This window comes from Calypte anna, chromosome 24 (genome assembly GCF_003957555.1).
Source record: "Calypte anna isolate BGI_N300 chromosome 24, bCalAnn1_v1.p, whole genome shotgun sequence".
Classification (NCBI taxonomy): Eukaryota; Metazoa; Chordata; class Aves; order Apodiformes; family Trochilidae; genus Calypte; species Calypte anna.
The window spans coordinates 62,851-76,468 of NC_044269.1; the positions used below are offsets into that span (position 1 = coordinate 62,851).

Below are 13,618 nucleotides of genomic sequence, written 5' to 3' on the forward strand. Positions count from 1 at the left end.
CGTAGTGTCTCCTGGGCAGCCGCGTCCTGTGACAACCCCGACACCCCCCACCCTCCCAGGGGACAAGAGAAGGGCACGGGGAGTGTTTAAACAACAACGACAAAAAAACAAACAGAAAAAAAAAATTTATTAATTTGGGGTTTTCTGTTTTTCCTTTTTACATCTGCCAGGGCACACGAGACTATGAACACAGTGACAGCCACCGAATGTACAACAAACATACACAGTTAAATAAGAGAAGGCTGAGCAGTCCATGGGGGTGCAAGTTTAGGGTGCTTTTTACCTTCTTTTTTTTACTTTTTTTTTGGCCTGGAAAATGGAGAATCAGACCCAAAAAGCTTGCAGAGAGCAGCTTTGGGGCCTCAAAGGAGCCCCCTGCCCACTTTCCATCCTCTGGGACTCCACAACTTTGGGTTGAAAATAATGACAACTCCTATACCTTCTGCACTGCAGAAACTGGAAAGGAATCCATGCAAATTCCTGTTGGTTTTGGGTGTTGGTTCTGTCTCTCCAAAAGCAGATCCCTGCCCCCTGTGCCATCACTCCCCTGACAGAGATCCATGCAAATTCCTGTTGGTTTTGGGTGTTGGTTCTGTCTCTCCAAAAGCAGATCCCTGCCCCCTGTGCCATCACTCCCCTGACAGAGAATTCATGATGCTGCAAGATTCCAGGGATGCTCCTCTCACAACAAACCACACAGAGGAGAAAACCTTGATTTGAGTTCAAAAAGGCAGCTTTCAAAATGTTTTCTGGACCACCTTTAAATAACTGGTACTAGTGTCCTCAAGTCGATGATCCTTTCCAACATAAAGCCTAGTATTTTATTTAAAACCCCACATCTGCATTATCAAGAGGGAAGAGTTTGATATTCCTCTCTCTAGATCTTTAAAGATTTTTAAATGGTTTCTGTAGAGCAGGATATCCCATTCCCAAACCTCCTGTTTGCCTGTTACACCATTTTTTTGATTCATTATTAAATAATCTAGCAGCCTGAAGAAAACCAAGGCAAAACCTCCCTTCTCGCCCAGACATCCCAGCACCCAGCATCATTAATTCAGAAGCCCTCAACAAGACTTCTGGGGAGTTACTGGGAGCTGCAGTCAAGTTCCTCAAATCAATGGGTTCTGAATTTAAAGATGCTCCAGCACTGCACTTGACTGAACAGGAGCTCTGGTCCTCATTAACTTCACCATCTCATTAATGCCTCGGTGTGGCTGTACAGCAAGAGAAGCCACATCCCAGGCACAAATTAATCCACAAACCACTTCAGAGCTACCCCAAAACCAGATTTCCAATCCCATTTCTCTCATCACACCCAGTCACTGTTTCCACACCTTATTAACAGATATATTAATTACCAAAGCAATACCTGCTAGGTGGCTTTGACCTTGCCCATTCTGGGTGTGAAGTTCTCTTATATCTCAGAGTTTTAACTGCATGAAGCCTGATACCACAACCTGTAAACATCTGTAGCATTTACTCACACTAAATCTGGGAAGTACCTACAGAAAAGAGTCCTCAATTCACCCTCAGTGCAGCACAAGAGAAAACGAATCAAAACCTCTCTCAGTTCTTCATTCTCAAGGGCCATTAAGACAAAGCATCCTCCTCTGCTTTTGTTTTATAAATAAAAGTATCCAGCTATGCACAAACATTTGGGGATGGGTTTTTTGGGCAGTGAAAAGGTGATTTAGACATACACAGTACATCCCAGCAGGAGTCAGGGGAGCTGCAGTCATATACAAATACCAGAATGCATTATTAATAACAAACCAACAAGACCCGTGAAGGAATATTACCTAAGAAAAAAACAAACAAAAAACAAAAAACAAAAAGAATACTTTGCCTTTAAAGGTAAACTTTCCCTTTCTCCTGGTCCCTAAATGTAACAAATTCTGTTGGCAGACCAGGTCTAGCAAAGCAGGCAACCCTCACAGATGGCTTACTGTGTCCCATGAGTAGTGGTCCACTAGCATGTTTCCTTGTGTTTCCTGAGTCCAGGGCTGGTCTTTTTATGGAATTGTCCAAAGGAATTACAGTGCATTGTCAACAAGGTTATTTGGAAAAATCAGAGTAACAAACTCTCCATCCAGTCCTTCAAGGGGAAAAATATATCCATTTTGAGGTGAAAACAGAGACAGCTACCCTGCATCTTCAGAGGTGTGCTCCTGGACCCTCATTTTCTCCTGACAGGATTATCTTTAGGCTGCTATGCAGGCTAAGCTAAGCTTTTTTTTTTTTTCTTTACAGGCAAAAAAATCCCTACTTTCCCTGCAAATAATGAAGGGGAAAAGAGTGAAGAGTGTCTCCATACTACCTATTAAAATTTCCATCAGTTTGTCCTGCACAACATGGTTTGGAGACTGCACTTTTCCTTCTTTCTGGAACTGCTCAGTAAAACAGGGCAGACAGCATGTAAACAGTTTGGGGGTGGGGGGAGGGGAGGGTTGGAAAAAAAAAATAATAATTTAATGCACTGCTTCAGCACATCTTCACAGCTTCATTGTTACATCTGTCCCTGCACACGTTCAACAAGAGCTGCTGCTCTTTTTCTCCAGGCAGTCTGCTTCCACCAAGCTGCTGTGTCCCCATGCTCCTGGGCTGCTAGAACAAAGACACAAGAAGCAGTTCTGCCAGACTCTGTAAATGTGCATTTTGTCTTCCTGTGTAACCACTCCTGCTAAAAATATACACACATCACCTGCCAGGTAAGCCTTCAGCTAGGCAAGCTTTTCCCCACACAGCTGAAATGAAAAGTTATTTACTGGAGACACTTCCAGAAAGGAAAAAGAAGGGTCAGCAGACATGCCAAAAATAAAGTCCAGAGCAAGCAGAGGTTTCACTCCTCTTGTCCTTTTTGTTAAAAGCTGCATAAAATGGCATCCCAGAAGAATTTGGAGGGTATTTCTTCATGGTCACTGGAGACTTAAACCCTCTTAAAGCATTAACAAGAGCTCCAAGTTGAAGTTAAGTGAGCACATACTTTAATAAAAACATACTGAGCTCCAGGATACCCAGATCTGGGCTTTCAGGGGAGGTGACAAGAACAAGCAAGTGACCCAAGGAGGCTTCCTCATTCGTGTTCTGCTGAGAAAGTTCTTGGTTTGGTGATGTGCACCTCGCTGCCACCATTCCCATTGGTGGTTGTGGTGATGATGTACTGGGTGGTTTGCTGCTGCTGGCTGCTTGTTTGGGATTCCAAGGGATCCGTGTGGGATGGGGGCTGGGAAACACCAACCCGCACCTCACTGGAGAGTGAAGAGTTCTGTTTGACATCCAGCTCAGGCTGACCTTCAGATATCACATAGTGAGTCTGTGTGGGGAACAAAGAAATCTTGACACACTTGCTGTAACTTCTGCTCTAACCTTCCTGTTGCTGGAAGACATTTTGGTAGGGACAAAATATTTTTAGATCAAGCTGTATTTATCTCTCTATATTTAAATGAATTTGAGAGCAACAAAAGCCTTGTCCTTTGTTTTGAAGTACGCTGGACTAGCTGGCATCTGGTTAACTTATGAGTGGTTAAACTAATTAATCAATTAACTCATCATTACAAATTAAAATAGCAGTTTTGAATACAACTATTCTGAGGGTTGTTGCTGTTTCTCACATGTTCTAGCAGAAGCTGTATGGCCAGAGGTCTAATATCAATGCCCTTTCAGTCTGGACCTCCTCAGGTACACCATTATTCTATCTGTGCCCCAGTCATCCCTATAACCTCCCAACAGAAGGTTTAAGCCTGCTACATTATTCTGGATGGAAAAAAAATTTAAAATAAGGGCCATGATTGTTTTCTTTACCTGAGTAACTGCTTTGACTTGTCCTGTGTTGACAGTGGTGACTGGGGTACCAACAGCAGTCTCTGTGATCACATACTGGCCTTGGGGAATGGTCATCATCTGAATCTCAGATGCTAAAAAAGAAAAAAAAAATGGAAATTGGAGAATCAAGACCTTCAGTCAAACTCAAAAAACACCTTAAAAAATAATGCCCAACATAAGTAACACTTCAAGCCTGAAACAGTGGTTGTTGAGGAGAAATTCAGGTAGTGTGAAACCCTGGAACACTGTACAGGCCTCAGAAGAATTATGCCAGGCAACATCAGGTGCAGAGTGGGCAATTCATGCACAGACAGCTCGTTCTGTTCTCACCCAAGAAATCCTAGAATTACAACCCAGAAGTGCATGACATGAGAAATCATTTCATGTCATCATTTTCTGGACAATTCTTTCAAGCATCCATCCAAATTTGAACAAGATGGTGTCCAACACATGGCTAGATGCTCTTGCAAATTCTTTGGAATCAAGAAACTCAGTCTGCCTGCCCAAACCACCCAACAGATAATTACAGAACTCCAGTCAAAAAGCTGGTACAACCATTTTCCTTGTCTACAACCTTTTCTTAGATTAAAAATACTGCTGGTGCTTACAATAGCTGCGAAATGAGTTCCAAGTGCTGGGAAGGTAGGTGTGCTGGACTGCAGAGCCCTGCTGCTGCTGCTGCTGGAGGCCTTGGTTTGGTGTAGATGTTGTTGTCTGCATCTGTGAGGGGCTGAGTTCCTGCTGGGATTGTTGTGAGGAGGGGCTCAGAGGCTGACCCCCAACCTGGAAATAACACAGGAAGAGTTCTCAGTGTACTTAGGATTGCATGCCTCTGAGCTGGAACAAACATATCACTTTATTAAGGGAAACCACAGGGAGTTTCCATGGCACAAGAACTGCAAAAGCTCTCCTCCCTCTCCTCCAACTTGCTTCATTCTGTGGTTAGTAAGAAGGGACTGAGAAACTGAGACATTGCTTGCCAAAGGTCACACAGCAAATCTGGCAGAGAGCTGAGAGGTTAAAAACTCCCTAACATCACCAAGAGCTGAACTTCAAATATTTGAGAAATGCCACTTTCCATTTATCCTATCTTTTAAATGGCTAACTTCCTTTGAGCTGCAGATCTGCCTGTTCACAGCCATTCCTCTACATTATATAGACAGAAAGAAAAATAAACCACAATACCCCCCATAGAGCCTAGGAACTTGTGGGAACCACGTGGTGATCCCAGAGCTGTACATGTGGAGCCATTTAATGTGTGGTCCTTTAAATTGCATAGAAAAGCCCCTCTCCTGCATCAGCACATGAGCAGCCTGGTAGGGAAGAGATTTCCTGCCCAAGAAGAGTGAAATACCTGTGATGATGACTGAGTTGCTGGTGCTGGCTCTGTCACCTGGATGTGCTGCACCTGGATGGCATGTTGGGCATATGTCTGGGGGTCATGAAGCTGCCCAACATCTACTGTGGAGTGCTGGGACTGGTGAGGTGAGGTAGCCTGGAGATGAGAAAAGCAAATTAGAGGCATACACTTCAAGATAATCAACCTCTTCTGTGATACAAGGTGTGGAACAATGAGGTATGAGGCTCAGTGAGGCCATGGAGCAGTCTTGTTCAAGCTTTTGTTTATTCTCTTTCCACTGCTGGAAAATAAAGTGTCACCAAGATGGGATAGCAATGGAAAGGACTTGCCTGAAGTCACCCAGGCTGTCTGTGGCAGAGGATGGACTCAAATTCAAGGGTCTGAAAAGCAGGATTAGTGTCAGTCCTTGGATCATCCTTCTTTGCAAGCACCTTTCTATAAAATGTACGGATAGTGATGACCTGCAGATCCAGTCCTGCAGTTTTGCATCAAGACAAGAGCTCAGGGTCAAACTGACTAAAAGCTTTCTGGAGCAACACTTGCTAATAATACCAATTGGAGTAATTTAATTACAAGCCTCAGAGCTTGATATTAACTGGAGGAATCAGCATTCACACTCTTGTATCATTAGAACAGCCAGAGTCAATATTAATTGGGGTCATTGTTTAGGTCTTTACTAACCAAATTCGTAACCTAATTTGTAATGAGGGGCAGAGGGAACACAGAACTTCAGATTCAAATATAAACACACTGCAGCTCCAGCTCCTCTTAGTGGATAACAGATTCAAAGGCTTTCTTGCAGCTGGCCCAGTTATTTTCCTCACCTCAGTTACTCCAGTCACATTCTGATTTATTTTTGGGAAGCTGTTGAGCATCACAGAGAATTAATATTTTAATAGAGGGAAAAGCAAGCACTTTCTATACTTCCAAAATTTTGGCTCTTTATCACTGAGAAAAAGGAAGAACAAAATTTGTCTTCTCAACTGCAAAAAAAGGGTCACCCACTGACCCACTTTTCTTGTTGCTGGAAAACCTTCCTAGAGACTCAAATGAAGGTGCCCAGATGGGCAGAAATAAATTCAGACTGTGATCAGCAAGCTCATCAAGACTGGTGGGACTATTTATGCCCAGCACACAATGCATACAATGGGAACCCTAGCAATTACCTACCAATTGATCTGTAAAAAAAATTAGTCTACATTGCTTTTAGTAAGTATTGCTTAGCAAAGACCTGAGAAAGCACAGGCTTGACTTGGAGGGGTGAAAACCACATCAAGTCCTCCAATAAATTACTCACCTGGGCCACTTGAACAACCTGCAGCTGTATGTGCTGAGGCTGCTGCAAGCCTGTTGTGGACTGAGAGACAGGGATGTACTGGATTCGTTGGTAATCTCCTTGGGGAGTCCTGTAATCTGTTGTGAGGGTCTGGGAGATCTCTGTCATTGCTTGGGTCAGTAAATCTGTTGTCTGAGGAGGCAGAGAGAAACACCAGATTGTCCACTGCACTGAGTATTTTTGCAGGGCTGTAGTTCTTTCATCACACTGAACCTGCACCACTAGGCCTAGTTATTTATTTACAAGAGCTTCACATGTGATGGGGTGACAAGAAAGCACCAGGGGTCATCCACTGGGACTGCTCTCTTCTCTCTACATGTTAGTTACAACCATTAAGGGCTAACTAAACATACAATAACAAAATTATTTTCACCTGACTTCATGGCTAGACAACAGAAATTCTGCATTTATAAAGAGCTGATTTGGTTTCTAAGTCCAAAAGTGCTTCTTGGACATATTCTACCTTTTCTCCTCACCTCCCAGGGTGTTATTGTTCTTGACACTGTATTCCTACAAGTGTGTAAGGACATTTAACACCCAACTCTTCAGGTTTATGAAGCCAACAACATCCTGGTTGAATCTGTCCCATTTTCAAACAAAACGTTCTTTAATCCAGTTTCAGTCTTCATATGGGAAGTTTTAAACTGTGGTTATTAAGCTTTTTAAAACTATGCAGCAATCCATTAAAAACTGATTTTCTAGTTTCAGCTGTCACTTCCATAGCAGCTGGTGCACTAACAGATCAGCCACTGATAGATCAGCTCCTGGACAGTTTTGGACTGTCCAAAGGATTACAGAAAAAATTTGAGTCCCATAAACAGGTTTGATTCAGTCCCATTCATCATTTAATGTCCTCTTGATCCCGAGGAACCTCAGGAGAACAGTCCCAGTGAAAATCCACAAGATGCGTATCCCTGAGTTATTTAGGCCTGTGTGAAAATACTGTGTGGAGAGTCAGGGGGGGAAAAAAGACAAAAGCTGCAAAATGAGAAATCCCTTGTTTCTGGCAGAGCTAAACTACAGCAGATTCAGGAACAGAAGCAAATCTCAAATAATAACCCAACACAGGGTTCCAAATTACACCCCTGCCAAACAAACCCTAACAGCAGGTTTCTGGTTGTTTCCCTTCACTGGGAAGATTTAAGGTGTCTGGAGTCCTTACCACAACAGTCTCTCCAGTGGTGCTGTCAGTGGTTAGAACAGCAGGAGTGGAGCTGATGACAGCTGTAGCCAGTGGAGCATGGATTGTGTTTGGGAGCTGAGCAAACTCTGGGTGCTTCTTGCGGATGTGCTGGACCATCTTTGTCTGCAGAGAGATGCAAAACAGCATGAAAAAGATGGTCAGGAACCCTGCTTTGGGCCAGCTGCAATCAAACAGCCCTGGGGAGTGCAGCTTTTAGGTTTCTCTCAATGAGGCAGCACTCAGATTCACATTATGGAATGCTCTGGTTCATGAGAAGCAAAGATGTTAAAGTTGCTACTGCTGAGGGCTAACTGATAACTCAAATATTGCCCCAAATGTCACAACCCATGAGCTTTTTTACTCCAACACAGCCAAATACGTGTGGGACATTTTCCAGAGGTCACCTTCTCTGCATTTTATTTCCCTGCTGCACTCCCTGGTGTCTCAGTGAGCTGTTTCCAAGCTTCTCTGTTTGTGACTGCACTCTGATAACATTTCTTCTTTCAAGCTCAAGCCCTCCATTTAGAGAACCTTTTTTTTTTTTTTTCCATCAGATAACCAAGCTGTGCCTGTGCTGTCAGCACACAGCAGGAAACCAGCACTCTGACTCAGAACAGAGAGAGCTCTGACAGAGAAGAGAGAGATGAGGCTATCAACCCTCCCCTGTACCTTGCTGCTGTACTGCTTGGAGCAGTGAGGACAACAAACTGGAGGGGTGGCAATGGTGCCTGTCAGCTGGGTGTGGGTGCTCAGCATGGGATCTGGTTCTCCAGGGCCTGCAGGACGCAGCTTGCGGATGCTGGGAGGGAGCTCAGCACCAGGATGGTTCTTCAGGATGTGGGCTTTGCGTTTACTGGCACTCTTGTAGACCTGCAGGGTGAAGGGTTGGAGTGGGAATGGTGTCATCCTGGTGTCTGTGCAGGAAGCAGCTACCAGTTAGCTTCAGCTACATGGGCTGCAGGTTGCTTTCCACAATGTGTTGGTCTGAATTCCCAAAGAATTGCTGCATAATCCATCGACAGGAATAACAGCTTCCAGAGTTTAATCAGCAAAAATCAAAGTTTAATCAAAGCAAAACCCCTTTTTGTGTAGCATGAAGAAGCCATTTGAGAACTAAGCAAAAGAGGATGGGAAGATAAAACAAAAACTTCTTTTTCCTGGTACGTGCAAGTTCCAGTGTCAGAGGAAACACTGACTCACATTCCTGTCATATGGACCTGAGCAGTCCATAACCATTGTTATAATTGTCTGGTGGGAATTCATCATGAGGGTTGATGCCCCCACTCTGATATCCAACAGTTCAGGGATCATTTTAAAATTCCTTTTAGGCACAAACCAATATTCTGTAAAATTGTTTAAAACAATTTTTTCCCTTTAAAGGAAGGAAGGGGCATCACAGAAAAATGTACTGCAGAGAACAGTCAAAATACAATCCCTTGGTAATAACATGGAGAAAAAGCAAAAGCCAGGAAGTAAGAACAGGAACCCAAAGGCAGTGCAGAAGATTCAGGCTCCACTGAACACTGGGAATTACTGGCATGTGACTAAGAAAACAACTTAAAACGAATTAAAGACTAACTTTTAGAAGTGATACAGAAACTAAAATAAAGTGGTGTTCAGGAATTATAGATAAAACATGCAACTGCTGGGATGCAAGAAATGATGCAGAACTAGGGGTGTGGGTGACTGCTTGCTGAATCCCAGGATTTAAGTTTACCAACCTCAAAGACAGCAGAAAAGGAGAACTGCAGTTTCCTGTTCCCATGCAGCTGTCTTGGCCTAAGTGCACTTTGTCTGTGTTTCTTCTGGATAGTGCTGCAGAAATACGGCTGGCAAGCCCCCCAAAACAGCTACAGCCCCTGCCAGATGTTTCTATGCAGAGACAAACTGAGTGCACACAGCTCTAGGACTGAGCTCCCCTCTGAGGGGTGACTTCCTTACATACCTTATCACAGTACTGACAGAAGTAATCTCTGTTGGGTTTGATGATGGGCAACGTGAGCTCTGGCACCTCTTCTATTTTCATGTCTGGATGTCTCTTTGATAAATGATTTACCTGCAGGGAAAGAAACAAAGAGAACAAGAGAACAAATTACAGATGGAAGTCAAGCAATTGCTTCTTCTCCTAGACCAGAGTCTTGTGCATTTACAGCTGCTGAAGGTAAACCTGGTAGTGGTAGAGCTCATGGACAGTTTCTCTTATCAACACAAGATGGGAAGGGTTAAAATAGCCTGACAGAACTGAATGAGGTAATGTAAAGAACCTCTGGCCAGGGAGGCCTTTGCTAGCAGAGATCAGAGCACATGAAATATCTGCAAACAAGATCTTATTAAAAAAATATCTTGCTGCCTAACAAAACACACACTGGCAGTTACAGATCATGGCCATGAGAGGCCCCTCAAGTAGGGGGAGAAAAAAATAGCAGGAAAGACAGGCAGGAAAACTAAAACAAGGATGAATTAGGTAATATATTAATCTCATCTTCTAATAAATGAAGATCTGACACATCAGTCAGGAATAGCACTGAGATCACACACAGAATCACTGAGGCTAGAACAGACCTGAGATCACCAAGTCCAGCCTATGATCTAACACCAAGCAGACACACAGCACAGGCAATGAAATGAGCAAAGGTACACATTTGCTGAAGAAACAAGACAGAGCTGGGTTGTTTTTTTGTTTTTAAATAAAAAATATATAAACTCAGCTCCAGAATTCTCAGTTTGGCAGCACCCTTGTGTTCCGGCCATTGGAATTCCATCTTGATTCCTTAACTATTTGTCAAAAGAGTGCAGAGGTTGTAGTAGGGGTTCCCCAGGAACTCACCAACATTCCTCTCCGACGGAAGCCCATCATGCAGAGCCTGCACTTGAACATGAAGCTCTCATAGTCAGTGGATGCTATCCGAGGCTTGAAGGTTTTGGAGCGGCTGATCCGATCGGCTTTCTTGGCCTCCCTCTCTGGGTTGTGCATCCTCTGCATGTGCTCCCGTAGCTTGTCCTTCCTCTAGGGAATTGAGGAGAAAAACAGCAGCATCACTTATTACCCATCACAAGGAAAAGCCATCATGTGTTTTTTGTTTGTTTTTTTTTTTTTTAGAGATCTCTTTGGCTTCTCCACACCAAAACAAACCCCTCCCATGCTGGATTTCCTTTGGATTTATCAAAAATATCAGTGCCCAACCCTGTATGGCTGCAAACTTTCATCCAAATACTCATGACTGAGGAGGACTTCCCATCCTACACTGGGACTGAACCTACTGCCCAGATGGATTCCAGCCTTCTAGGCACACACTATGCTTCTTCACCCAAAAGGATTCAGTGCTTCAGGATTCCCTAAGAAACTAAGGGACAAGGAGCAGGCTGCTGCCACCACCGTGTACCTGGCTCACAGGCTGCTCCACCTGTACTGGAGGGACCTGGAAAAGCATCTGGATGTCATGTGCTGACAAGATGTATCCATGGGCACAGGCAACTTGGCCAGGAATGTTATTAACCCATTGATATCATCAAGTCATCAGTTATCTTTTTTGATAAAAGCAAAACAACCCCAAAGGACTTGGTAACTGAGCTGGGTAATGACCCAGTTCTCAATGAGCAGATGAAGCTTCCTTTGCTATTAAATTATTAGAATTAAGATCTGCTAGGTGAGACACCTTTTTACAGCAGAGTATGGGAAGGGGGGGTGTGGATCTCACCCCTCAATCCCTCAGAACGCAAAGCTGTAGCTCACTCATGACACAAAGCAGCACGTGCAACCTGCAGGCAAGCCCAGCACATTTACACACAACCATTTCATAGAATCATAGAATTGGCTGGGTTGGAAGGGACCTCAAAGATCATCAAGTCCAACCCTTGATCCACTCCCCCCGTGGTTCCCAGCCCATGGCACTCAGTGCCACATTCAGGCTCTTTTGAAATATCTCCAGACACGGAGAATCCACTACTTCCCTGGGCAGCCCATTCCAATGCCTGATCACCCTCTCCAGAAAGAAATTCTTTCTAATCTCCAACCTAAACCTCCCCTGGCACAACTTGAGACCCTGCCCTCTTGTCTTGCTGAGAGTTGCCTGGGAAAAGATCCCAGCCCCCCCCTGGCTCCAGCCTCCTTTCAGGGAGTTGTAGAGAGTGATGAGGTTTCCCCTGAGCCTCCTCTTCTCCAGCCTGAACACCCCCAGCTCCCTCAGCCTCTCCTGCATCTTGTTTAGACAAAGGCTTTACCAGTCTTAAACCAAGCAATAAATAACCTGCACTGGTATTTCACATTGAAATACAAGCCTAGACAAGCTGTAGAGAAGAAACAGCGGCAGATGGAAAACTCCTGCTGCAGCAAACACCAAGAGGGATTATACCAAGGAGAGAGAAACCAAGAGGGAGGGCAAAAAGAAGAGTTTTTTCCAGCCCAAAGCTTGCTGTTCCCAGAAGTTCACACCCTAGAAGCCAGAAACTGCTTTGCACTCTGTGAGCCTCCCCTTCTCACTACCTGGCTGAGTGTCACCTCCCCTGGTGTCACCTGTCACCTATCCTGGATAGGATTTGTGCTGGATCCCTTCAGAGCCTAGTTGCCCTAGTTGCCTTCTTCCACCTTGAAGGGCCTTGTCTGGGCAGAGAATGGTGTTCTTCTCCACTTGTATCAGGAATGATCAAGTCAAGAGGCACCTTACCTTGAACTGCTTGCCACAGGTGGAACACAAGAAGTCTTTGCGGTCCGAGTGCCGCAACATGTGGAGCCGCAGCTTGTCAGGCCGGCAGAAGGCTTTGTCACACTCTGTGCACTGGTAAATCTTCTCTGAATGGAAGCTCCGAACGTGTTTCTTCACCTACAGGTGCAGATTAGGGACAAAATGGAATTTATTCCCAAGAGAAAGGTGTGTGGTGAAGCAGGTTAGGGTTAGGGTTCAGCCTAACACTTAGGAAAAGGAAAAAAAAAAAAAAACAAAAAAACAGAGAGGAAAAAGGTTCTAAGTTCTCTGATCTGCTTTGGCTTAAAAATTACTTTATCAGAAGAGTTTATATTTTGGCAACAGTTTCTATAAAGCCACAACATTTTTGTGATGCATCTGGAGGGACAATTTGATCTCCTCCAGGCTGGTTCCTGAAGGTATCAGCTACTGAGGAGTGGAGCACTTAATGGGCAGCAAAAGCCCAAGGTTCAGTGTGACTGAAGCAGCCTTCACTCATTCATATGAGGGTCATTTTCTTCATGTAATTTCAAAGAAATCTAAACCCAAGGCCTGGTTACTTTCAGCCAGAGAAACTGCAATCACAACGCATTAAAAAAACCCCAAAACTTAAGACAAAAAAGCATTTCCATGGCATTCCAAACAGCAATTAATTTTGCATACTTTGGGACTCTCCTTGACCTCTTCAAGCACCTAGTGGGGTGTTTTTTCCCCAATAAAGTAACTAACGAGGTCTGACATTTGAAATGCAAGCACTGCTCAAGAAAGGCATCTTTAATTAATCCTGATCATACATGGAACAACCTGGTATCTTGATCTGTTCCACATGCAAGTACGCAGCAAGCTATGGTGACTCAATTATTCACATGGCACCAAATGAGAAATATCTTTAAATTCTAAAATAGAGCTGGATAGCTGGAAAAAAAACAGCTGTGGGACTTCCTTCTGACTGCCTCAGTTTGATGGGAAAGTTTATGGGGAATTAAGTTGCAGTACAACATTTCTGAATCATCTTTCCTTGTTCAGTATTTGCAGAAGATTGTCTTCTGTAACACCAAAAAGTGTTCAGGACCTCTGCTTTAGGCATTTTCTGGGGAGAAGGGGCTGCCACTCACACCAAACAGTGACTTCTCATGCCAGATTAAAACACAACATCTGATGATTCAGTGGGAAGAGCACTTCACTGGCAGAGGACAACACCCAACAATGCTTGGTCACTCTTCCTTTTTAATTTC

At 44.0% G+C, this 13,618-nt stretch overlaps 1 protein-coding gene across 8 annotated transcripts in view; it reads right to left on the bottom strand.

Annotated features, from left to right (window-relative positions):
• Nucleotides 1–297: 297 nt before the first annotated feature.
• PRDM10 (PR/SET domain 10) overlaps nt 298–13,618 on the bottom strand; it is a 43,589-nt gene continuing 30,268 nt past the window's right edge. For 6 of the 8 annotated variants that reach the window (XM_030464752.1, XM_030464753.1, XM_030464748.1 and 3 more), the window contains 10 exons: nt 12,366–12,521; nt 10,529–10,708; nt 9,647–9,757; nt 8,371–8,571; nt 7,681–7,824; nt 6,480–6,650; nt 5,177–5,317; nt 4,431–4,605; nt 3,802–3,914; nt 298–3,313 (listed from right to left, as the gene is read on the bottom strand). In XM_030464752.1, the coding sequence (XP_030320612.1) occupies nt 3,074–3,313; nt 3,802–3,914; nt 4,431–4,605; nt 5,177–5,317; nt 6,480–6,650; nt 7,681–7,824; nt 8,371–8,571; nt 9,647–9,757; nt 10,529–10,708; nt 12,366–12,521 (1,632 nt within the window). In that variant the 3' untranslated portion in view covers nt 298–3,073. The other 2 variants (XM_030464754.1, XM_030464755.1) reach the window with 2 other exon arrangements.